Genomic DNA, 22,853 nt, shown 5'->3' on the forward strand with positions numbered 1-22,853 from the left:
GGAGGCTTGTGACTGGAGGGGAGCCAGCAGGGATCAAGGTGGGAACGCAGAAGGCCGCAGGGTTTCCCAGGTGAGTTCTTTCCGAGACTCCCGCCAGGCGAGGCTGAGATCCAAGCATGGAAGTGGGAGATCCATGCAGCCAGGGAGAACAGCCCCACTGTCTGGGCTGCATTTTAGCCCACAGCCCTGGCCCCATCTCCCTGCCCCGGAGCATAGGGGTTATCTAATTTCTACAGCTGCTTTCCAGCTGGGGGGGGAACGGGACGGCAGGTGTAAGAAACTGTGCTGAGCCTGCAGAGTTACTGCTGGCCAGCAGGTGTCAGTGTAACCTCAGTGGCCGTGCTAGGAGTTCGGTGAGAAGAGAGCGGAGGGAGGGGAGAGGAGATGGGACGGGCAGGAGGCAGCCTGAGAGGAGAGCGGGCTCTGCAATGGGTCCAACCCACATGCGTGGCTCCATCCCAGACCCCCTTGGAGATGGGAAAAGCCACAGGCTGTGCACCATGGGCCTGGGTCTCTGAGGCTGCTCTGAGGCCTTGAAGTGGGTGGAAGTAGCCCCCTGACAACCCCTCCCCGCCCCCATGAACGGGGCTTCCCTGGCTGGGGTGGAGCTGGTGTAACGGGCCCTGCACTGGCCCAGTCCCCAGAATGGGGTTGGATTGGAGGCATGGCTGGAGCAAGCTGCATTATGGGAATTCGCTGCTCCGTAGGGAGGAGAGTGTGAGTTAGAGCAGCCTTGAGGCTGCTCTGATTTACATTGAGAACCAGGCAAGGCCTTGCAAAGCTACAAAGGGCATTTAGCCCCCTCCTGCCCGTCTCCAACCCGCTCCCACATGCAGGGCAAGAGCCAGGAGGGACTGAGAATCAACAGCTAAGGGGCCAAAGGCAGTTCCTGTGCTGGGAAGGGAGGGGGCTGGGCACCTTGAGGTCGAAGTGGGCAATGTGCCGCCCATGCATGTAGGCAACAGCCTGCAGGATCTGCTGCAGGAACTCGATGGCCTCCGCCTCCATCAGCATCTCCTTCTCGGCAATGAAGTCGAAGAGCTCCCCACCGCGGATCCTGAGAGCAGAGAGGGAGAGCGGGTGAGGCAGAGAGACATCAGAGAGCCCAATCCTGCTCCCACTTTTGGCAGGGCCTGGGGAGTGGCCGGAGCCACGCTGTACTGAGGGGCAGGGACAGCAGCAAGCTCATGCTAGAACAGGTGTGGTGTAAACACCTGGCACTCCATTGGACCCTGGCATCGGTGGGGTCAGTACCACATCCCCCCTCGGGAAACTGAGGCACAAAGGGGGGAGTGATTTGTCCTGGAGTCACAGAGCAGGATAGGGCAGTGTGGGGACTAGAACCCAGGAGTTCTGACTTACAGACCTGTGCGCGACCCACTTGACCACTCTGCCCCAATTCCATTCTGCAGTTCCTGTCCATTACAGCCACCACATTCCTCCTCAGAGGTGGCTGAGTTTCAGAGCGGGACGTGTGCTCCCTGCTCAATGCTGCTGTTAATCAGCTGCAGTGTTCCACCTAAGAAGTGGCTGCATTTCAGTGAGGGCAGGAAAGCGACCCCCTGTACAGCCATCGTGTAGAAGCCTATAGACAGGAGGCACTATCCAGACAGATCATCATCTCATACGCACGAGGCAGACAGAGGTGGGCGTACAGACACATATACAAGCATAGATCACGTAGGGTCCTGGTTGCCTTGTGCAGTTACGGGGGGAGGAGGATGGTGAAAGGTTACCATGGCACCCACTTTGCCAGCACAAGGTGCAGGCCAGTGGAGAATCAGGCCCATTAACTGCAGGATCTAAACGAGATTTGCCTGGATGAAAAAAATATATATTTCATCCACCCAAGCTCAAAGCGCTAAGCAGACCCGAAGCCAAATCCATGGTTCTCACACCAGAGAGGTGCCATCCACAGGGGAGAGCTCAGGATTTCAAACCCTCAGCTGCCCATCCCAGAGCACTCACGGCCAGGAACCCATGGCTCCACCGTGCCAGGGGACTGTAGCTGCTGCGTGCAGGGCGGATCAAGGCAATCTCGTGCCATCTGGGGCTTCGAAACTCATCACAGACACCTTGACTCACCCACGGGGAGCTGGCACAGAGCTCAGAGCCCAGGTACGACACGCTTGGGGACTGGAGCATAGAATCATAGAATATCAGGGTTGGAAGGGACCCCAGAAGGTCATCTAGTCCAACTCCCTGCTCAAAGCAGGACCAATTCCCAGTTAAATCATCCCAGCCAGGGCTTTGTCAAGCCTGAAGCCTGAAGCCTGGAGCAGCTGTTTCCAGGCAGGCAAAGAGTGAGAGCTGGTGGTTAGAGCAGTGGGGACTGGCAGCCAGGACTCCTGGGTTCTTTCCCAGTTGTGTCACTGAATGACCTCGGTGAAAGTCTTGTCAGTGTCTCTGTGCCTCAGTTTCCCCATGGGTGCAATGGGGACGATCCCCCAGCAGGGAGCGGGCGAGGCACGCTATAAACACGGAGCGTTATTACAGTAGGGTGAGAGGGAGCCCCCGTGCCCTGTCCCCCACCCCACCCACTCACAGCTCCAGGATCAGCACCATCTCGGCCTTGCTGGCGAAGAGGTCGTACAAACGCAGGATGTTGGGGTGCTCCAGCTGCTGCAGGATGCTGACCTCCCGCTCCACCCACTCGCGGTCCAGCCCCAGCCGGCTGCCCTTGCACTTGCGCATCTTCACGAACTTGGCGGCGTATAAAGTCCCCGAGCTCCGCTTCCGGCAGCGCTTCACCACCCCGAAGTGCCCGCTGTGGGGACAAGGTGAAGAGACACCCTGGTGGGGGGGCTGGAGCAGTCAGAGTGGGGTGGGGGGGGCAGGAGTTGGGCAGTGGACATCAGAATGGGTAAGCAGTGCCCCCTCCCCCCACTCCCTTCCCAGAGCTGGGAACAGAACCCAGGAGTCCTGACTCCTAGCCCCCTCCCTGCAGCCACCAGACCCCACTCCCCTCCTCAGAGCTGGGAATAGAACCCAGGAGTCCGGACTCCCAGCCCCACCCCCACGCTAACCCCCAGACCCCACTCACCTCCCAGAGCTGGGAATAGAACCCAGGAGTCCCGACTCCCAGCCCCACCCCCACACTAACCCCCAGAGCCCACTCACCTCCCAGAGCTGGGAATAGAACCCAGGAGTCCCGACTCCCAGCCCCCTCCCCGCAGCCACCAGACCCCACTCCCCTCAGAGCTGGGAGCAGAACCCAGGTGTCCTGATCCCCAGTCCCTTGTTCTAACTCCTAGACCCCACTCTCTCAGAAGCAGCAGCCAATGAACTATTGAGATGTCAGCGATCGTGTTTTCACGAAAGTGTCCTTAGTGATGGAAAAACATCGCAAGGGGGAAGAAGCCAAATCAGAGTGTGTGATGGGAACAGCCTGGCCTGACAGAGCAGGGGCCAGTCCGGACACCGGCTGACGCCCTGCACAGCCATGCCGGGGGCGAGATCTGGCTCCGGCTCCGTGGCATGGGACCTCTGCAAGGCGTGAGCCATCAAACTCCCTCCCGAGTGGAATGTACGTTCAGCGTCCGGAGAGCACTGGCCTGCCCCGAGCATGGCCGCGCACACAGCAAACTGGGAAACATACAGCTCCATAAACCCCCGGCCGTCCTGGTGTATCACATCGCTACATTTCCCTTCGCTGCACCAGCCATGCTAACAATTCCTCCGGGGCTTGGCCAACGACACGCGCTCCCTGCCGCACGCTAATGCCATCCAGGTGTCGGGGGGAGCCACATGCAAGCTCTGACATGGTCTATCGGAGGTAGCGTGACCCACACCCAGGAACGGGTGGCAGAACTCCTGGGTTCTAGTCCCAGTTAGGGAAAGGAGTGGTGCGGGGAAGGCAGACCTCCTGGGATTTTTTCCCCTCCCCCGCAGCTTTAGGCGGGAGTGCAGTGGGTCTAGCACAGAGAAGTGGGAGCCAGGACTCCTGGGTTCTATTCCCAGGGAGGGGAGGGAAGGGGAGGAGCCAGGACTCTTGCCCACATGCTCAGGGTTTAGCTGATCGCCATATTTGGGGTCGGGAAGGAATTTTCCTCCAGGGCAGATTGGAAGAGGCCCTGGGGGGTTTTTCGCCTTCCTCTGTAGCATGGGGCACGGGTCACTTGCTGGAGGATTCTCTGCACCTCGAAGTCTTTAAACCACGATTTGAGGACTTCAATTGATCAGACATAGGTCAGGAGTTTGTTACAGGAGTGGGTGGGTGAGATTCTGTGGCCTGCGTTGTGCAGGAGGTCAGACTAGATGATCATAATGGTCCCTTCTGACCTTAAAGTCTATGAGACTCCTGGGATCTATCCCCAGTGAGGGAAGGGAAGGGGCCAGGGCTCCTGGGTTCTATCCCCGGTGAGGGAAGGGAAGGGCAGGGGAGGGGCCAGGACTCCTGGGTTCTACTTGCAGCCGTGGGACGGAAGGAGAGCCTAGTGGCTAGAGAAGGTGCTTTAGGCAATCGCTGATGCTGGCTCAACTCGAGCAAACCCTTGTGAGGCCATTTGACCCTTTTAGCTGCTCGGGTCACAGAGGAACCTGTCTGGAGAAGGTCCGAAGGGAAAGTCTGAGCCTGGGAGCCAACAGGCCCTGAGCTGGGGGGGAGGGGGGGGCGGCTTTCCTGTGGGGGCGGATCTGACAAGGGCGGGAGGGGAGTTTCCTGCTGTGGTGGTTCCGCTCCAAGCTGGGGGGAGAGACCCCGTCCTTAGCACCCTCAGTCTGCGTGCACGCGAGAGACACGTCCGCAGGAAGGAAGCCGGAGCGACCCGAGCTCTCCCCCCTCACCCGCAGAGCCCCGTCCAGGTTTCCGGCGGCACCTCCCACCACCCCGCAACAGGGCGCGTGTGCAAAGGGTGCCGGACCAGGAACCGGCACGGATGCAACGCAGCCACCCTGGTGACGCCCTCCCCCGGGACGGCCTGGCCTGCGGAGCCTCACCTGCCCAGCTTCTCCAGCAGCTCGTACAGCTCCTCCACGCTGCCAGGCCTGAACGTGGCCATGACGGTGGGGCTCAGCAGCTCCGGCACAAAGACCTCATCGTCCTCTGGCCAGCTGGTCTCCTGCAGAAGGCAGCAGAGAAGAGGCTGAATGCAACCCCCCCCCAGCACCCCGGCTTAGCCAGCAGGACCATGGCTCCCCTGGGGGTGGCTGAGGCAGCTGCTCACTGCAGGAGGAGCCCTTCCTTTAGCTCAGAGAGCCCTGTCCTTGCTGCAGAAGGTCACCGGTTCAATCCACGCTGAGCCAGCCACAAGTGGGTACAGAAATTCAGCAGGAGACCCCAGGGGCAGCTCTCTTACCCTGGCTGTGTGTTTAAGGCTGAACAGGCTCAGAACCAGGAGCCAGGACTCCTGGGTTCTTTCCTGGCTCTGCTACTGACTCCCTGCATGCCACTGGGCAAATCACTTCCCTACCCCACTTCCCCATGGGGAGGGGGATACTGGCAGCGGGGGGGGGGGGGGTGGTCTCCTGGCTGAAACCGAGTGAACGTTTGTAGAGCTCTTTGGGACCCTTGGATGAGAGGGGGCAAAGCCTCCATTACCGAGATTAACATCAGCCCTGCCACAGTCACCCTGGGGGTGCCGCACCTTTAAGGTACACTGAGGAACAGCAGGGGTTTCCCGCCCTGCATTGCTACAGTAACACAACAGGTTCACAGGAGGGGTCACTTCATCACACGGGTCACGCCTGGGGACTAACAGAGCTGGGGAGAGGGACCCAGCTGGGATCCCCGAGGGGAGACTCCTCTGGCAGGCCCGCATTCCCACACGCCATCCTCAGCCGGCAGGCCTCTGTCCACTCTAGCAGGCTGCCGCTATGCAGCGTCTTCCATCCAAACGGGGCCTCAAAGACGGAGAGCTCTGAGGAGCTGGAAGAATTCCTCAGACAGTGACTGACGTTGGAGAGCGCTGACAGTTAGCCCACACGGGTACCTCCATGCTACGCTCCCCCCAGGACTTAGGATAGGGCAGCACTGTGGTCTCTACTGGCAAATATCAGCTCTTCAGCGGTAACCAGTATATGGGATGTTTGCAGTGCAGCTACTTCTGGGGTACTTCTGTCGAGGCTGCCAGCCAGGAGCCAGTGAGCTCCTGCCCATTGCATGGGGCGCCACCGCGCAGAGAAGAGCAGCCCAGGCCACCCTGCTGCCCTCAGATGGGCAAGGCTTGGAAGCCACCGACTCCTCATGACGGAGAACCCGCCACGTCCGGGAGGAGCCTGAACCAGCATTAGAAACTTGCCCCTTACTTCCACTTTGGGTCAATTTCCAGCCACTTGTTCTGCCACCACCTGGCAGATAAGAGAACCTTCTGCTACCAGCTGCCTTCTCCCCTGCCTGGGTTCAAGGCTCTGGACCACCCAGCTCTCACCTGGATACAAAGCCATGCACCGTTAATCCCTGTTTATAGAACAGCGCAGCACTATTCACCAGACCCTGCCCCTTAGCAGCCTCCCTGGTGAGCCTCATTAGAGCCAACGAGCTGGTCCACAGAGGGGTGAGCCGGGAGCTGGGCTGCAGGGACTGAAGGAAAGTTGATAGAGGCGAAAGGCAGCCAAGAGGTTAGTCCAGTGGCTAGGCAACTAAGCAGGGGCTTGGGAGACCTGGGTTCAACTCCTTACTCTGCCACAGACTCTGTGTGTGACCTTGGCTGAGTCACTTAGCTGCTGGGCCTCAGTTTCCCCACCTATACACTGGGTATAGTTGCTCTGCCTCAAGACTATATACATTAATGATTGGGAGCTGCTCAGATGCTGCAGTAATAGGGCCCAGATAAGCACGTCAGATACATTTAAAAGTAAACTTTTTAAAAAATGCAAAATTAACTGGTGGAACTTGCTGCCACAGGAGATTACTGGGTCCCAGAGCTCTGCAGGACTGAATGGTTTCTGGAAGGGGGCTGTTTCAGGAGGTGAGAACAAAAGAGACCCCACCACTACCCTGCCATCCCCAGATGCGAAAACAGAGGGGGAGAAAGCTCAGCTGGAACAGCCAGAACAGGTTTGCGGAGCATCATGCACCCAAGCAAGGACCCCCGGCCCCTCAATAACCCAAGGAGAGAGCAGATCCCAGCCACCAATCACCAGGGTCAACTCTCACCTTGATGGTGTCAAAGGGGCTCCCGGCCCCCCCATTGGCAAGGCCCACGACCCCGCCATCCTCAGCCATCAGCTGCAAAGACAAACGAAGGGCACGGCTTAGCTGGGAAGAGACGTGGTGCTGAGGGCGGGGCCCAGCCCTGCCGGCATGGACTGAGCCTGGCTGTGAGCAGTGGCGCTTAGGGTCACCTGCCAGAGAAAAGCAGAACGTGGGGATGCGAATACCCCTCAAGCCTGACTCACAGCACCCCCCCGCCCATTCAGCCCTGAGGTCCCCCCAGCTTTTCTAATGCCCCTTAATCCCAACCTGCAGCCCCCTCTTCTATCCAAACTCTGAACACACACACACACACACACACCCCTCTGCTGATGCCCCTCAATCCCAACCCTGCGATCCCAGCCCTGAACACACACCACCAAATAACCTGCCGCCTGCATCCACATCTCCAGCCGAGGCCACGGAAACTCATTTCGCCGGTGACCTTCACTCCCACTCCGGAGGGCCGGGTGCCCTTTAACCCTTCGCTCCCCCTGCTCCTCTCCAGCCCCCCAGGCTATGGAGGGGGCCCGCGTGAAACGAAATCAGAAGTGGAGATGAGACAGAGACTCGATGCGCAACAAGACGGCCGGAAAGCAAAGCCCGGGAGACTCTGGAGAGCGATTACAAGGGAGATTACTCTGTCGGGTCACAGCTGAGCTGCTGAGGAATTTAGTCAGTGGGGGAGAAGGAATTAAAATCCCTGGGGGGCAGGGGGGGCAGCTCCATTTGTCCACCCTCGGATCTTCCAATGGGACCACTTCTCCTCTGACTGATCGCTGCTCTGAGCTCAGTGGGGCCGGAGTCTCAGTTGCATTAAAACCCCTTTTACAACTTCCCGGAGGTGAAGTCACCAGCTTTAAGGCCCAGTGAAGCTGCTGGAGGGGCCTGACTGAATGGGGGCGCTGACGTAGGGGAAGGAATCAACCCAAGGTGTGTTGGAGCTGCTAAGGTTCATCGGGCAGGGCGGGGAGGGGGCAGGGGGAGAAGGGGGTAGCACACAGCCACTTTTTGGCCCTTAGCTGGTCCATGCAGCCTGGACAAAGGCCCAAATGACATCAGTGGGGCTTTGCGGATCAGCTTGCAGGATCGGCCTTCATCGCTACACCCCTAGGGCCTGAGCCTCAGTTTCACCAAGGCTCCCCCCAGGCAGCAGAAGGGGGACTGAGAATCCTCCTGTGCAGGGGCTCCCCAGGCAGCAGGGAGCTGGCTGAAGGATGCTGCTCCCAGCCCCACTGCACTGCACTATGGGTATCCTATGCTTCCCAGGACCCATACAGAACAGGGCATAAGCTAGAGCAGCCCTGAGGCTGCGCTAAATGGCCCCAGGAACTGGGAAGGGCCCACATAGTCTGAGACTACAGAGAGCACTAAGTCCTTAATCCCCACCCCCTGCTCACCCCCTGCCCAGGGTACCTGCAGCACCGACCCCAGAGAAGTCACCCCCTGTGCAGTTTTTGCGACAGCAATTACCCTCTTGTTTTGAATCCCTCTGGCGAAGGGCCCCATGTGAGGTGAATCACGGCTCCTGCTGGGGGAGGGCCTGGGGGGAAAGGTTTGGAAATGGGACGAGCCATTGGCTCTGGATTGATTTTTAAATAGATTTCTTCCCCTGAAATTACAAGCCAGCAGGCTTCAAAGATCTTCCAGATCAGCTGGACAATAAACTCGAACCAAACACCAGAGACCACAGCCTGCCAAGTATCCAAGCTCCACTCCTCAGCGGGGCCTGCCAGAGGATCCCATCCCTAATGCATCCTGAATCCCAGAACCAGGGAGATAGGACAGAGACACAGGGAACCAGGGATGTTTGGGAGGAAACAGACAACGGCCTGCTTGCCCATGCCCCAGAGATCACAATGCTACAATGTCCTGCCACCCCCCCACATGCCCCTCATGCTAACTACAGCCCCCACATCCAGGCCACTCAGGCACCTTTCCCACGTGACCTGCTACCGCCTGGTATTGCGACCTCTAACCAGCTGATGGCCAACCTTTCTCTCGGGAATGGCAAAGTGCCTAAGGCAACAGATAGGACTCCTGGATTCCATTCCCAGCTCTGGAAGGGGAGTGAGGTCTAGCAGTTAGAGATGGGCGGGGGCTGGGAGTCAGGACTCCTAGGTTTTATTCCCAACTCTACTGGTGACAATTTGGGGGGAGTCCCTTTCCCTCCTTGCTCAGTTTCCCCATCTCTATAAGGGGTTGTGAAGCTAAGCTCACTGATGTTAACAGGGCTTGGGCGCTCTGGTGACAGGCCCATAAATCTGGTGTGTCAACAACACCGTCAGTCAGCTGAGCCCTGCGGCCGCACACCCAGCCCTCACTCCATTGACACTGGTGACACAACCCTCCCAGTGACCCGTCAAACCGCCCGAAGGTTTCATTTACTTCTGCTTCTCCAAACACCTCACCAGTGTCTGTGTTTCCCAGGCCCCAATCAGGAACCAGACAACAGACAGCCTCACAGCCAAGTCTGGCAGCTATGGACTCTTTCCAACACCCCCTCCCACCACCCCTGGAGGACGGGAACAATGAAATACCGCTGAGCAAACCCAAGGGTGCCCTCCCCTTCATCCAGTGGAGTGGACAATAGGCTGGGACTCATCTCTGACACTGACCTCCTGGGTGACCTCAGGCAAGTCACTTGCCATCTCTGTGCCTTGTTCCCCCCGATCTGGAGAACAGGGTGACGAGACCAGCTTGGTGCTTTGGAGATCTATGCAAACAAAGCTGCTATACAGAGCCAAATGTTCTCTACCCACTGCAGCAGTTCAGCTGCTTGTTCAGCAACCCCAGGCACTTGGATTGGAGCATCCCTTTTCTTATACGGGGGTAAACCAGGATTAGTTCCCCTGAAATTAACTGGGGTTAAGACAGCATGAGGAAGGGCAGGTTCTAGCCAAGCCTCAGCCTAGCTGCAAAAGCTTTTTGGCACCAGACGCCGATCGTCCACCGGGTCTCCTATCCAAACCTGGGCCCAGTTACTCAAAAGTGTTCGGACCCAAGCAGCGAGAACCTTCCTGACAATAGCGGAGGAGCAGCTCTGCTGTAGGTAAGGCTGAGAATCAGTTACCAGTCGACGGTCGGTTTTTCTAAGTGCTCTTAAATTCACATACTGACTTGAATGGTCTTCAACATCACTGTACCTCATAGGGGTCTGGGGAAGGATCAGTGGCCCAAACGTGGTGTCGTTTGAGCAAGGGGGTTCCCCGACAGAGAGCCCACCCCCGCACCACCAAAAAAAGCATGTGATATCAAAAGGTTATAATTCTCATAACCCTGGAACACAAGTGCTTTGTGGCTAGCATTGGCCAATCCAGAAAGTGAAAATGACTACAGAGGAAGTGAAACTGACCGGTGCTGGCCAGGCAGAGTGAAATGAAAAGGTTAGATTCTCATTGTTCTCCTGGGTCTGATAAGTTCAGGCCTTATCGGCATCACCAACAGCAGCATCTGCCTCCTAAATCTACTTCAGCAGATGGATAGGCACCTATGACATCATGGAAAGAATAATGGACAAAAGACCCCAATGATTTATGGAGAAAATAATCCCTGCATCTGTCATATATGTGATTCCATCCACTGTTGTCCACCAGAGCTTCCTGGTAATGCTGCGGACAGAACTTGGATCCTCCTGATCCAAAAGCATGGGACACAGCATTAAAGGAGGATCCCTGCTAGCTGTATAGTGCTTATGACACGCCGCTGAGCAGTTCAGATGCCATCCAGTAGAGGGCAGAAAGCTCAATAGTAGCTCAGAGGGGGTCACCCACCCCACTCCATGGCACCCTCTAGCACTGATTCAGAGGGGAGAATGCACATATACCACGTGGTGATATTCACAGCAGTCTCCATCCAAGACCTCGCCAGCCAGCACCTGCTTAGCTTGATAGTCCTGAGATGACCACATCCAGAGACAGGACAGATGCAAGAACAAAAGGTGCTACCCTGTGCTGGCCGATCAGCATCTCCATTGTGTAGTGCCAGTCCCCTTGGCTCTCACACACAGCTGCACGTTGCGTGAATGCTCTGAGAGGGTGACACATTTGTCTGTTCTGCAGCCTCTGCTTAATTGGCATCTGCCTGCTTCCTCTCTGGGGACAGGCGGTGTCAGGTTTTTCCTACGGAGGATTGCCCAAATGCTTTCTAGGAGCCTAGTCAAAGAACAATCATCATAATATCCAGCTCTTACGCCAGCATTCCTCATCAGCAGATCTCACAGCGCTTTACAAAGGACGGCAGCATCAACTATCCCCAGTTTATAGATGGGGAAACTGAGGCACAGAGCAGGCAAGCGACTGGTCATCCAGCAGACCAGTGGCAGAGCTGGGATAAAGCTCAAGCCTCCCGAGTCCAGGCCAGTGTGTGACCCAGGGGAAGCCAGTTTCAGTTCTTTGTCCTTGTCTCCACCTTCTAAGCAACATTCAAAAGTGCCCAAGTTATTTTATGTTCAATACTTAGGCTGGCAATTGCTCTAGGGGCTGCAGAAAAGTTCTATAATCACCAGTGGGACGGGGTGACCACGCAGTTATGGATGGCTCCAGGCAGCGAGTGGCTGGGTAACTATGCCAACATCTCACTGCTGCCCTGTGTACATTACAAACCCAGAGGACTTGGAACAAAGACTGACCTTGCAGCATAAAACAGAGGTCTCCACCTGGCACGGGAGGGGAGGAGTCCAAGGTCTTAATGCAATTTATATGACACGGCAAGAGCCAATCTACACTGCAAAACAAAATTAGTTCTCCTGGCACTGTTGCACCTAGGGTATAGATGGACCCTCTCTGAGGTCATGGTGAAAAGTGACAAAAGCCAAGAGGCCAGCACTCAGGATCACTGCTAGCAGCATTATAAAGGGACAACCCAGCAGAGTTTTGTTTCATATTAAAAAGAACCACCAGATCTCAACAATACAGATGCTTCGGGGCATGAGCCACCAGGTGAGGTCAGGAAGAAATCTCTATTTTTACAACACAGCACTGCACAATCTCGCACCATCTGCGGAGAGTTACACCTGCCCCTGGGGCACCCACTCACTTCTAGAGAGGAGACACAAGGCTAGGCAGCACATCCGAGCATCCCGAGTGCACAGGTTAGTTGAAAAACCAATATAATTTCCAGCCAAACCCACAAAAATGGTGGATTATGGGCGGAAATTTTACAATTGTTGAAAAAACAAACATTTGCTCAGTTTTTTGACAAAAACAAAAAACAATCGTTAGCATATCTATCCCCCCAGCACTGCTGCAAGGCAGGGCCATGTCACAGACAGGGAAACCAAGGCACTGAGAAGCTAAGTGACATGTCCCAGGTCGCACACAGAGTCTGTGGCAGAGGTGGAAATTGACCCTCTAATGCCAAAGCCCCAGCCCACACACACACACTAACCGCTAGGCCATAATTCCTCTGCTTTGCTCTGCCTCTCAGCCCGGCTCTGTCCTTGCACTGGGGAGGTGCCTCGGCCAAAAACGGATGCCCTGGGATCAATTATGTCACAGCTCCAAGGGGTGGGAGATTCCCAGTCTCGCGTGGCTTTAGACCCTGCTCCCTGGAGCCCCCCCTTCTGCTGCCTCACTCAGAGCTTCTCTTCCTACCCAATGGGACCATGTGCAACTGCCCTGTACCCCAGCACTGCGGGGTGGGAACAGCACAGGGTGATGCTTCAGCGGGAAGATGCCAAGCAGGGATACTTCTGCATGGGGAATCTGTCGGACAGCAGAGCTGTGGTTAAAGGGGGCACGGGGTGGCAGGGTCTTGGATCAATGGACTTGAACGAATTGTGGAATCCTCTGACATCCCCACCCCCGTAACACACACACACACACCCAGTATCACTGGATCATACACAACCCAGCGCTGATCTATATACACACTTTCCCCAAGCCACCCCCCCGCCCCACCTCTGCGTGTGCCCCTGTGCAACACACTCCTCCTTCCCCTGCACCTCCAGGCCGCTGCAAAGATTGGAGACAACTTTCCCAGGCAACACACAACGCTCCCTGCGCACAACAGCACAAAGGGTTACATACACCCACCCTTTCCGAGCACACGCTCACACACGCCGTAAGCTCACACACAACACAACACAACACACACCCCCTTCCCCAGCAAACACACAACACCATAGATTATATACAACCCGCTTCCCAGCATGCGCCCACCCCGGCCAATTCTATAGACACAACAACAACAACACCCCCTCCCCCTTCCGCATCATGCACACAACGCTGCAAAGATCTCACACACACCCCCTTCCGCATCATGCACACCACCCTCCAGCACACAACGCTACAAACCCTTCCATCTACACACCCCTGCCACTGTGCCCCCGCGCGCCCCACTGCGAATCGCAGCACACACCACTGCAGCGCTGCACAACACAGACACACGTACACAGCTGCTGGAAGTAGGGGCGCAGGGGGGAGCTGCCACCCCCCTGGCTAGAGGTGGTTTCCATCCTAGGCAGGGTTTGCAGTTTGGGTCCATGGCTCTCAGGACCCCGCGCTACACACATTGTGCAGGGCGCGGGGACGGACACACACATTTACGCAACACGGGCTACGCTGCAACCGACCCACACACACACTCCGCCCCTTTGCGCGCCTGCGGCTGGATCGGACGGACAGACCGACAGACAGACATTTGCAGGACCCACTGAGCCGCCCCCACAGCCTGGCTGCTCCAGAGCCAGGACCCCCCCCCCGTCGTCCCAGCCAGGCACTGGGGCCCCCCACCCACCTGTCCGGGGCAGGACCCCAGAGGGGCCCCCTTAAAGCCATGCCATGGCCGGGCAGGGAGCCTGGAGAAAGTGCTCCCCGCGCAACGAGGCGTAAAACTCCCCCCGGGGGGGGGGGGGAGGGTTGGTTGGCTGCCCCCTCCCTCCCCGGGTCCCAACGCACCTGCAGCCCCAGGCTGCCGCTCACCTGCCGCCTTGCGGGGGAGTAAAGTCCCAAAGAGGGAGGTGGGGCCGCAGCGAGGGATCCTCTGAAAATTTTAACTCCCAGCCTGGAGGGTGAAAATCCTGCCCGGGAGGGTGGTGGGGCTCTGGCTGGCCTGCCCCCGCTGCACAAGGGCAGCCCCCCCCCCTCGGCCTGCCCCCGGGGGACACCCCCACACCCACACTTCTAGGGGAGCTCACACCCCCTGGCCCTGCTGCCAGGGCCTCAGCCAGTGCCCATTGGCCCCGGGGGGAAGGAGGCCGGCTGGCCACTGGGAGGGTAAATTGTGCCCCTGGTTTTTAAAACAGGATTTTTAAAAAATGATCAGTGAGGCAGCTGATCTGCCCAGGACTGGCTGCGGCTGGAGGGAAGGGCTGATGCTGGGTAGGTTCCAGTCCTAGTACAATAGCAACCAGACACACACACACACACACACACCATGGCAGCCCTGCTGTGCTTGGGGCTGTACGGACAGTTGGGGTGACACACTCCTGGCCCCAAGAGCTTCCAGGCAAGACTGACAGAGAACACGTGGGAGGGGTAAACTCAGGGGAAGGTACAGCCCCAAGGTCAGGTCACTCCAGCTCTCCTGAGGGTCATGGGGGGAGGGGGACCCTAGCCACTAGTCCCCACTACCTCTCCCTTACTGTGACCCAGGGCCAGAAATGGGAATGACTCTCGGATCCTCCCCAACCCCAGTTCCAAGCACAGCATGCCCAAAGAGGGCTCAGCCTGGAAGCTGCTTGTCTGTTCTGTGTTTGTACAGCACCTAGCGCCTGTTGGGGGGAGGGGAGAGTGAAGTTAGGGTTAAATTTGGGTGGGGGCTGGACTGGGGCAGGAAGAGCCCTTAAGATTCTTTCGCCCCACTCCCCAAGCTACAAAGCAGACCCCTCTCCTAGGACCACTGCAGAGCCAGTGACAGCCGACTGCTTGCACCATGGGGCAGCCCCACTGCCTCACTCTGGGGTGGGGGGGAACAGCTCCTGCTTGTGGGAAAAGGAAGAGAGGATTTCACCTGGAGGCTTAAAGCAGGAAATGACCAGTGTGGGGAAGATGGGGGGGGGATAATTTAACCGCAACCAGGAGATTCCCCCCAACCCCACCCCACTCCTGAAACCCACAGGGCCTTGGGGGCTGGTTGGAGAGAAGCCTCGAGGCCCAGCTCTAAGAGCTTGGGGAGGGGGCTGGTGGGAGTGGAGAGTTATTTAAAGCCAGGGATTGTGGGCAGCTTGGGGTTGCTCTGATCCTCTGCCCTCTCCAGGAACTGGTCCCAGGAGGGCAGGGAGCCCCGATGCTGGATCATGGCCCAGCTGTTCAACCATGGCAGGGGGGAAGATGGGAAGAGCAGGAGACCCCCAAAAACCTCCCTGGATCCCCACCTGCTCTCCCTTACACAACACAACCCCACCATCCCCAACTCCCCTCCTCAACAACGTCCCTCACCGCACCTGGGGTCAGCCCTCCACAAGACAAACACAGACGCTTTGGGATCCATGGGGCAGCTGTCTGGCCTGCTGGCTGCCAGCCCCCTATGGAGAGAGGCCCCCACCTTGCAGGGGGAGTGGACAAGAGGCAGGGCCCTTGCATTGATCAGGATCCTGTCCAAAGCTTCTGGGGAGCGGGGAGCACCCCACGACTGGAGAAAGGCCGGGGCTGATGAAGGGAGAGGGAACTCGGGCCAGGGTCAGAGGTCCTGCAGGGAGAGCTGAGTTCGAGGGGTGAGGTGCTTAGGCCGAGGTCCATGTTACAGTTGGAGGGTCTGGACGCCGATTTAGGGCCCTCTCTCAGAGGCAGGGGCGAGACGCTAGCAGGGGCCCCAGCAGCCTTAGCCTTCTCTGTACACAGTAGCCTGACGAACGTCCCAGCACAGCTCCCCCACCCGGGCCGCAGCGCTCACTTCCCCTTCCGAGGGCTGGAGGTGACCGGCGGGACTTCTGTATTCTCGCGTAATTGGTTCCTGCTCGCCCTTCCCTTGCCTGGCTCCCGTGGCATGGGGGGGAGGCTGCAAAACCGGTTTGAGATTAGATTAGGGCAATTTGGAGTAACCCTAATGCAGCCAGCTGCCTGTAATACCCCCTCCGGCATACACACCCCCTACTGACCCAGCCAGGGACTGCAGCAGGTTTTTAGTTTGGACTGCCCTGTTCTGCAACGAGCAACACACGTGCAGTCTAGGGGACGTATCTGAGGCTCAGGGAAACAACAAGGCAAGAACCAACGACTAGCAAGTTACTACGAGAGACTCCGAGATAACAGAGCATCAGGCTCCATCTCACCACCCCCACAACCATTTCTGATGCTTGGCTGGGGCCAGGTGATCATCAAGTCTTCAGTTCAGTGGCCAATTCGGAAAAGCCTGATTTTGAACCACCCAAACAGAATAATTTTTGTTTACTTTAGGGGAGGGGTTATTGTTTTTTTTTTTAATAGGTTTAATGGTTTTTAAAATCAAAGCGAAGGTAAATTCCTAACTGTCTTTCTGACACAAAGTGAACCCATGTCGACCTTGCTCATTTCCCACCCCATCCCCCAGCCGAAACTATTTACCACATTCGATCCAACTTTCCCCCGCCTCCATTCTTGGTTCCTCCCGAGCTCCGAAAGAAAAGAGGAAAGATTTCACCCACAAAAGGAAAATGGAGAATGATCTTTTTTAAAGTGTCTCCTTCCCCCGCCATTCTGCTGGGTCTGGCTCTTGTCTACATGAGACAGCATGGGCTAGTGGGTAGAGCAGACGATTCCTGGGGTCTGTTCCCGGCCCTACCCCCGAGTTGCTGTATGCCCCTGGGCCAAAACGATTGTTTCTGTCCCAGAAGCACCTAGAGAGCTCACCCAGGGCTCTGTCCCCTAGGCCACGCTGCTAAACACCCCTGCCCTGCTGAGCACACACAAGGCCCTGGGTAAACAGCAAGTTCAAGCTAGTTCAGCTGCCTGTTCAAGGGCAGGGTCTTCCCCCAACAGGAAAAAAAACACCTGGCTGATTGCCCACAGAATTCCCAGCGCATGGAGCTCAGCAAAAGCCCCGAGAGCCTGGGTAGCACGCGGCCCTTGTTGGGAGGCGCTGAGCTGCTAAATGCTAAGAACGCAGCCCTGGCCTTTCCTCCAGGCAGGATTGATGGCTAGTTTTATCTCAAGTGAAAAGGACACGGTGGCCCGAATCCACAACTGGCGCAAATCAGCATCGCTCTATTGACGTCAAAGGGCCCGATTCTCATCTGTACGTTCATTTGTCAGCTGGCGGCATGAATTCCAGGGACACTCACTTCAAGACCACCTTGCTCTGCCAGAGAGGGGCAAAGGGGCCCCAGTGCAAATCAGAATCAGGGCTTGAGGAGCTGCGTTATTTGCACTAGCTGGGGATCCAGCCCCATGACTCAAGTGGCTGGAGGAAGAAGAGATGAAAAGGGGAATCTTTGGGTGCAGGGAGGAGGAAACATGCCAGAAACTCAACGGGGAGGGAAAACAGGTCTCTGACAAAGGACTAGGTGCTAGAGGCAGCCAAAATCCCAGGGCTTTAGCAGCAGGAGCTGCTGGTTGCTATCGCAAATGCTGCTTTGCCCTGTGACTCTCGCAGGGTTTCCCAAACACCAAGTCCTTTTGGGGTCCAGCCTCATTTTTCCAGAAGGGAGAAACCGAGGCACAGAGCAGGGAAGGGACTTGCCCAAGGTCGCAAATCGGGCCAGTGGGCCATGTTTCCTCCATTCTCTGATCAGCTGCATCCCCCAGCCCAGGCTCCCAGCCCCTGCCCAGAGCGGAACGAAAGACTAAAGAGAAGATGCTCATTCTGCCGCAGGGGGCCTAGCAGAAGCAGATATGACAGAATGAGGAGAGCTTTGATCCCGGGACCTGATTCTCCCAAAGCAGGGGATGCAGGAATGAGGGGGCGCAGGCTGGCCAGGAGAAGCCTGGAATAGCAGCTGGGAGTCAGGACTGAGGGGCATGGGCAGAGCGGTGGAGGGGAGCCTAGGGTGGGCTAGCAGGGGGCTGCGGATCAGCATTGAGAAGCATTAGCAGAGCTGCTGAAAGCATCCAGATTTTTCAGAACTGTCCCTTTAAATATGAACACAATGGACAGTCCCTTGATTAAGGGAGTGGGGAGGTGGCCCTAGGCTATATTTACGGACATGAACATATGTTGCAGTTGCTAAATTCCAGACATTGTTTGTGTTCTAAGTGGGATGAAACTTTGATGGGAAGATCTTGGCAACAGTGGGCCAGGCTGCTGCTCCCTCTGCCAGGGGCCAAATGGAAACAGATAATATACTCCAGTTATCTGACATCAGGCTAGGAGCTTTTATCCCGACTGGTTGGCATAGGACATGCGGCACTGTCCAGTTCCCTGACTGGCCCCAGACTGGTGTTGGTGTCCTGCCCAGAAGGGAGACAATATGGTTAGGGCAACAGATCAGAACCCAGGCATGCTGATTCCTAAACTCGACTGTGGGAGGAGGGGCATGTCCTCCAGTGGTTAGAGCAGGGGACTGGCAGACTTCTGGGTTATAGTCTCAGCTCAGGGTCGGAGCAGAGCTGGACTGGGAGTCAAGACATCTGGGTTCTATTCCTGGCTCCGTTTGACCCGGACCAAGTCACTTGCCCTCTCTGGGCTCAGTTTCCCCATATATAAAAGGGGGTTAATAACACTCCTGGGGGGGTTCAGGGCATGAATGGGGGCTCAGAGACCACAGCCATAGGGGCTGGCAAGGTATCGAGGCAGAAAGGAAACCTGCGTCACTTGAATGTGAACTTTCAGCAGGCTTGTTTCTGAGGCACGAGTGGGAGCTTTGAACCTAAAACCAAAGGGGTTCTCCTCTCTTCTCCCCCCCGAAACCAGATCACCAAATCTGGCACAGCCCTGCTGCCTTTAATCATAAATATCTACCCTCATTCATCCCAGCCTCCACTCTGTCCCTGCACCTTCAACCTGCTCTAGAATGGAGCATGAATTAAATGACAGAGCTAGGGGAGTGTTACTGTCCCCATGCTAACGTTAGGGAAACTGAGGAACAAGACAGTCAGGGACGCAACCCCATGCTCTGGGTAGCCCTAAGCCTCTGACTGTCAGAAGGTGGGACTGGACGACAGGGGATGGATCACTCGCTAATTGCCCTGTTCCGTTCATTCCCTTGGAAGCATCTGCACTGTCAGAAGACAGGACACTGGGCTAGATGGACCTTTGGTCTGACCAAGCATGGCCATTCTTATGATCCAGGGGCAAGCTCCAGATAACTGCAGTGGGTTCATGATGCTTGCAGAAGGAGGAGGGGAGGGAGCTGGCAGTTTTTTCACTGCCTGGGCTGACAGTGTTTTGCGGATGGCGTGCGGTGTTGCTGTTACAATCCACAGGAATTCCATTCGGGAACCAGTCAGAAGGGAGGGGAGGCATGCTAAGTGACTAAGAGCCTGAGCCCACCGTTAAGCTTGAGATAGTGCAGCTGTTACCCAGGAGCAAAAAATACAAACAGACCTTCCAACCCGTCCAGAGCCAAGTACATTTAACAGCATCATCATCCTGACCACCTACTCCTCATCGGGCAGGGTTTGTCAGCAGATCTCAAAGTGCTTTCCAAGGAAGTCACGATCTTTATCCCCATTTTCCAGATGGGGAAACTGAAGCACTGAGAGGAGATGTGACTTGCCCACGGTTATCCAGCAGGCCAGCAGCAGGGCCAAGAACAGAATCCCAGTCCAGTGCACTGTCCACCAAATAGGAAGCACCCAGATCTGATGCAATTTCAGAGCCAGGTCAGCTATCCGGAAGCCCACTACACCGCTTCTTAGCTATCACTGGAGCAGCAGGAGACTTTGAAAACCTGCAGGGCCAGGTCTTCAGCTGTGCAGCCAATGTTCCTCAGCTCTGTCCTTGTTGGGATCCCCTCGAAGGGCTAACGGGGAGTTTGGTCTCCGTGACCCAAGAAGATCACCAGCCAGAGCCGGTCAGTTATGTGCCACGTTGGCACCTGGCCTGCTGGAATGCAGTCTGAGACTGACCCATTTCAGAGAAGGCACTGGACATATGTTAGGTGGTTCTGTTGCTCTTTCATCCCAAGCATTTATCCAATATTCAGGGCCTTGCTGGGTCATTCAGAAACCGATGATACGAGGCAATCCTGTTTATTTACAAAGAATGAGCACAAAGTCTCGTGTCCCTGAACACAGTAGGAACAAACAACAGCCGTCAATTTCCTTGTTCAGTAATCCCCACGCCTGACCCTCCAGTGCGTTCTGTGCCCAAGAAGCTCTGTCTCTGCTCTCTCTCAGTGCCATTCGCAACACTGCTTCTCTTGTTCACACACCCAGCTTGTCTAACACTCACCTTGCCCCAGCCTTTGCAGTCAGGGAACCCTTCAGCCCACACAACTTAGACATCAATCAGACCTTGCCGCTCGTTGCCTTGGGCGGTGGCTTCTATTGTTTCCAGCTCTCACTGTGTAAAAGGAGCTTAGTTACTCCTTCCCTTTAGCCTGGAAGAAGGCTGCTTAGCTTTGTCTTAGATTAAAGGCCTGCTTGGTGGCCATTAACATATCCTGGTATAACAGTAGAATCATAGAATATCAGGGTTGGAAGGGACCTCAGGAGGTCATCTAGTCCAACCCCCTGCTCAAAGCAGGGCCAATCCCCAATTTTTGCCCCAGATCCCTAAATGGCCCCCTCAAGGATTGAACTCACAACCCTGGGTTTAGCAGGCCAATGCTCAAACCACTGAGCTATAACAGTAACAGCAACCTACAAGGGAAAAGGCTCCATAACCTACACAGACATTGATTTCCAGAAGGCTTCAAACGGGATTTAAAACCAGTCACCACCCGGGGCTGCGTTGTTTTCAGCTGGGTAAAACCCACATCACTGTCAAGCCAGGGAATTGTGAATTTAACTCAACAGTGCTAGCAATCAAAGCGGTCTGCTCCAGACAGACCCCACCAGCAAAGCTCAGGAGGTTTCTGCAGCATCTGCCACTGTTCCCAGTGACAGCTACCTATCTGCTCCCATTGATAAGAATCCCCTTCTGGTACCTGATCCAAAAATAAATCAGCACACCCTGCTGTTGCCCACAGGAGCTGTTTACTGAAATCAGCCTCATCTCCACTAAGCAGCTGCCCAAAATAAATATTATTTGCATCATTCAATAAAGAGGAAAATAAGCCGGCCAGATTTGCCATGTAAATTTCCAAATATGGAATCTCACTTTCAAAATACCTCGGTGTCCAAATGGGGGGGAATGAGGGGGACCGACAAAACTGATAGGAGCCGTGGAGAAAGAGATGACTCAACCCTTTGATACAGACATGCCTCTCTCCCCCGTCCCACTAGCAAACAGCAGGGAAAGCAGCCCATAAGTGAGAACAAACAACAGCTTTGCAAAATTCTGCTCCATTCAGGCAAGTAAAAACATCCTTTGTTTTTTCTCTGGAATGGGCAAATAGTTTCGGTACATGGAATGGTAAATGCTCGTGCCTCAGCCGGGGAAGATATGGACCTCTTGGGGTCCGTCCAGCCCTGTATTTCCCTGATTTTATTTCTATGACTATTTTGCAGACCCTGTTCTGAAACTTGCCTGATTAAAAGGATCACAACAAGATGGTAGGTCACCTCCCACACCTTATCACTGACCAGAACATCCCCTGAGATCTTCCCCACTGCAGCAAAACCATGCAAGGCCAGATCCCCCGCTCCTGTAAGTTCGCATCACTCCACTGACTTGGCTGCAGCCCCGCTGAATTACACCGGCTGGGGTCTGCTGATTACAAAGACAACCACCTGTTTGCTTTGGGTGGATGAGAACAAACTCTGTGTTGCATCCATCCTTACTCACCAAGTTCTCGGCTCACAGTAATTGTGCTCCTCTTGTGTTTCTTTGGAACTAGCCTCCTGGTGGCTTGTGACTGCTTCCTTTCCAGAAATCCCACCGCACACAGAACCAATACAGGAGAGTCACTCCAGAATTTTCCTGGACAGCAAGACGTCTGGTCTCCCCAGCATGTAGGCAGCTCAGATGAACCAGCTCTGGTTAGTTTTCTGTTGAGAGGCGATATATGAAAGAGCTCAGATCGTCTATGACACCTCTCCTGGTGGGGAATTCTGGCCAGTTTCCTCTGATATTGACCAATCCCAGCTGTTTCATTCCTCCTCCTCCTCCTCCTCCTCTTTATTTAACTACCACCCCCAGACTCAGCAAAGCAGGCTCCAAATAAAGTGACTCAGAGTCCCTAGATTTTTATGGGATTTAAAAAAAAAAAAAAGGCAGCAAACTCTAAAATGAGCAAGACCCTGAGAAAACCTGTTAAAAAAATATGATCCTTCCATCAAGTTCTCTTGAGAAAGCCCTGAGATAGGCCTTCCCAAAAATCATGGCCAACAGCAAACAGAAGCTAGGACAGGTTTCTTAAGGTCACTCAAAGCAGCATTGCCCGGTGCCTTGATTTCTCCCGGAGTTGGAACAGTAAATCCAAGGGTATTTGAGTCCAGCTGTTCCCAGAACCACAGGATCTTCTGCCTTCTGCTTAGCCCTCGCTGAACTCAGAGAGCAGGGCAAATCAGCTGTAAAAAAAGACTTCTCTTCCCCTTTCTCTGCTTTGCTCTGTGGCTCAGAAGCTGGGGGATTGCAAACAGGAAACCTGTTTGACAGATAAAAACATTCTAACCAAAATGCCCAGAGGGGAACCAGGGTAAGGCTGGGAGGCTGCTGAGGTGTGAAAAGAAAGAGGAGGAACAGATCTCTTAAGGTAGAATAAAACTGCATGTCACATGTGGGGGGACTTTAACCCCAGCCGGTTAAAGGACATTGG

General features: G+C 55.6%; 1 protein-coding gene across 14 annotated transcripts in view; it reads right to left on the reverse strand.

The window, feature by feature from the left end:
* The window catches only part of LOC140902549 (death-associated protein kinase 2-like), a 30,315-nt gene extending 7,696 nt beyond the window's left edge, over positions 1 to 22,619 (reverse strand). Inside the window, exons 1-5 of one of the 14 annotated variants that reach the window (XM_073322732.1) lie at positions 21,881 to 22,619; positions 7,097 to 7,284; positions 4,939 to 5,060; positions 2,546 to 2,767; positions 919 to 1,057 (exon numbers count right to left, since the gene is read on the reverse strand). In XM_073322732.1, coding sequence (XP_073178833.1) covers positions 919 to 1,057; positions 2,546 to 2,767; positions 4,939 to 5,060; positions 7,097 to 7,165 — 552 coding nt within the window. In that variant the 5' untranslated portion in view covers positions 7,166 to 7,284; positions 21,881 to 22,619. Of the gene's footprint in view, positions 1 to 918; positions 1,058 to 2,545; positions 2,768 to 4,938; positions 5,061 to 7,096; positions 7,285 to 12,520; positions 12,614 to 13,525; positions 13,667 to 13,870; positions 13,970 to 14,031; positions 14,152 to 21,880 lie in introns of those variants that run through there. The other 13 variants (XM_073322734.1, XM_073322743.1, XM_073322731.1 and 10 more) reach the window with 13 other exon arrangements.
* Positions 22,620 to 22,853: the final 234 nt, after the last annotated feature.

The sequence above is a fragment of the Lepidochelys kempii genome, chromosome 24, assembly GCF_965140265.1.
Source record: "Lepidochelys kempii isolate rLepKem1 chromosome 24, rLepKem1.hap2, whole genome shotgun sequence".
NCBI classification, from domain to species: Eukaryota; Metazoa; Chordata; order Testudines; family Cheloniidae; genus Lepidochelys; species Lepidochelys kempii.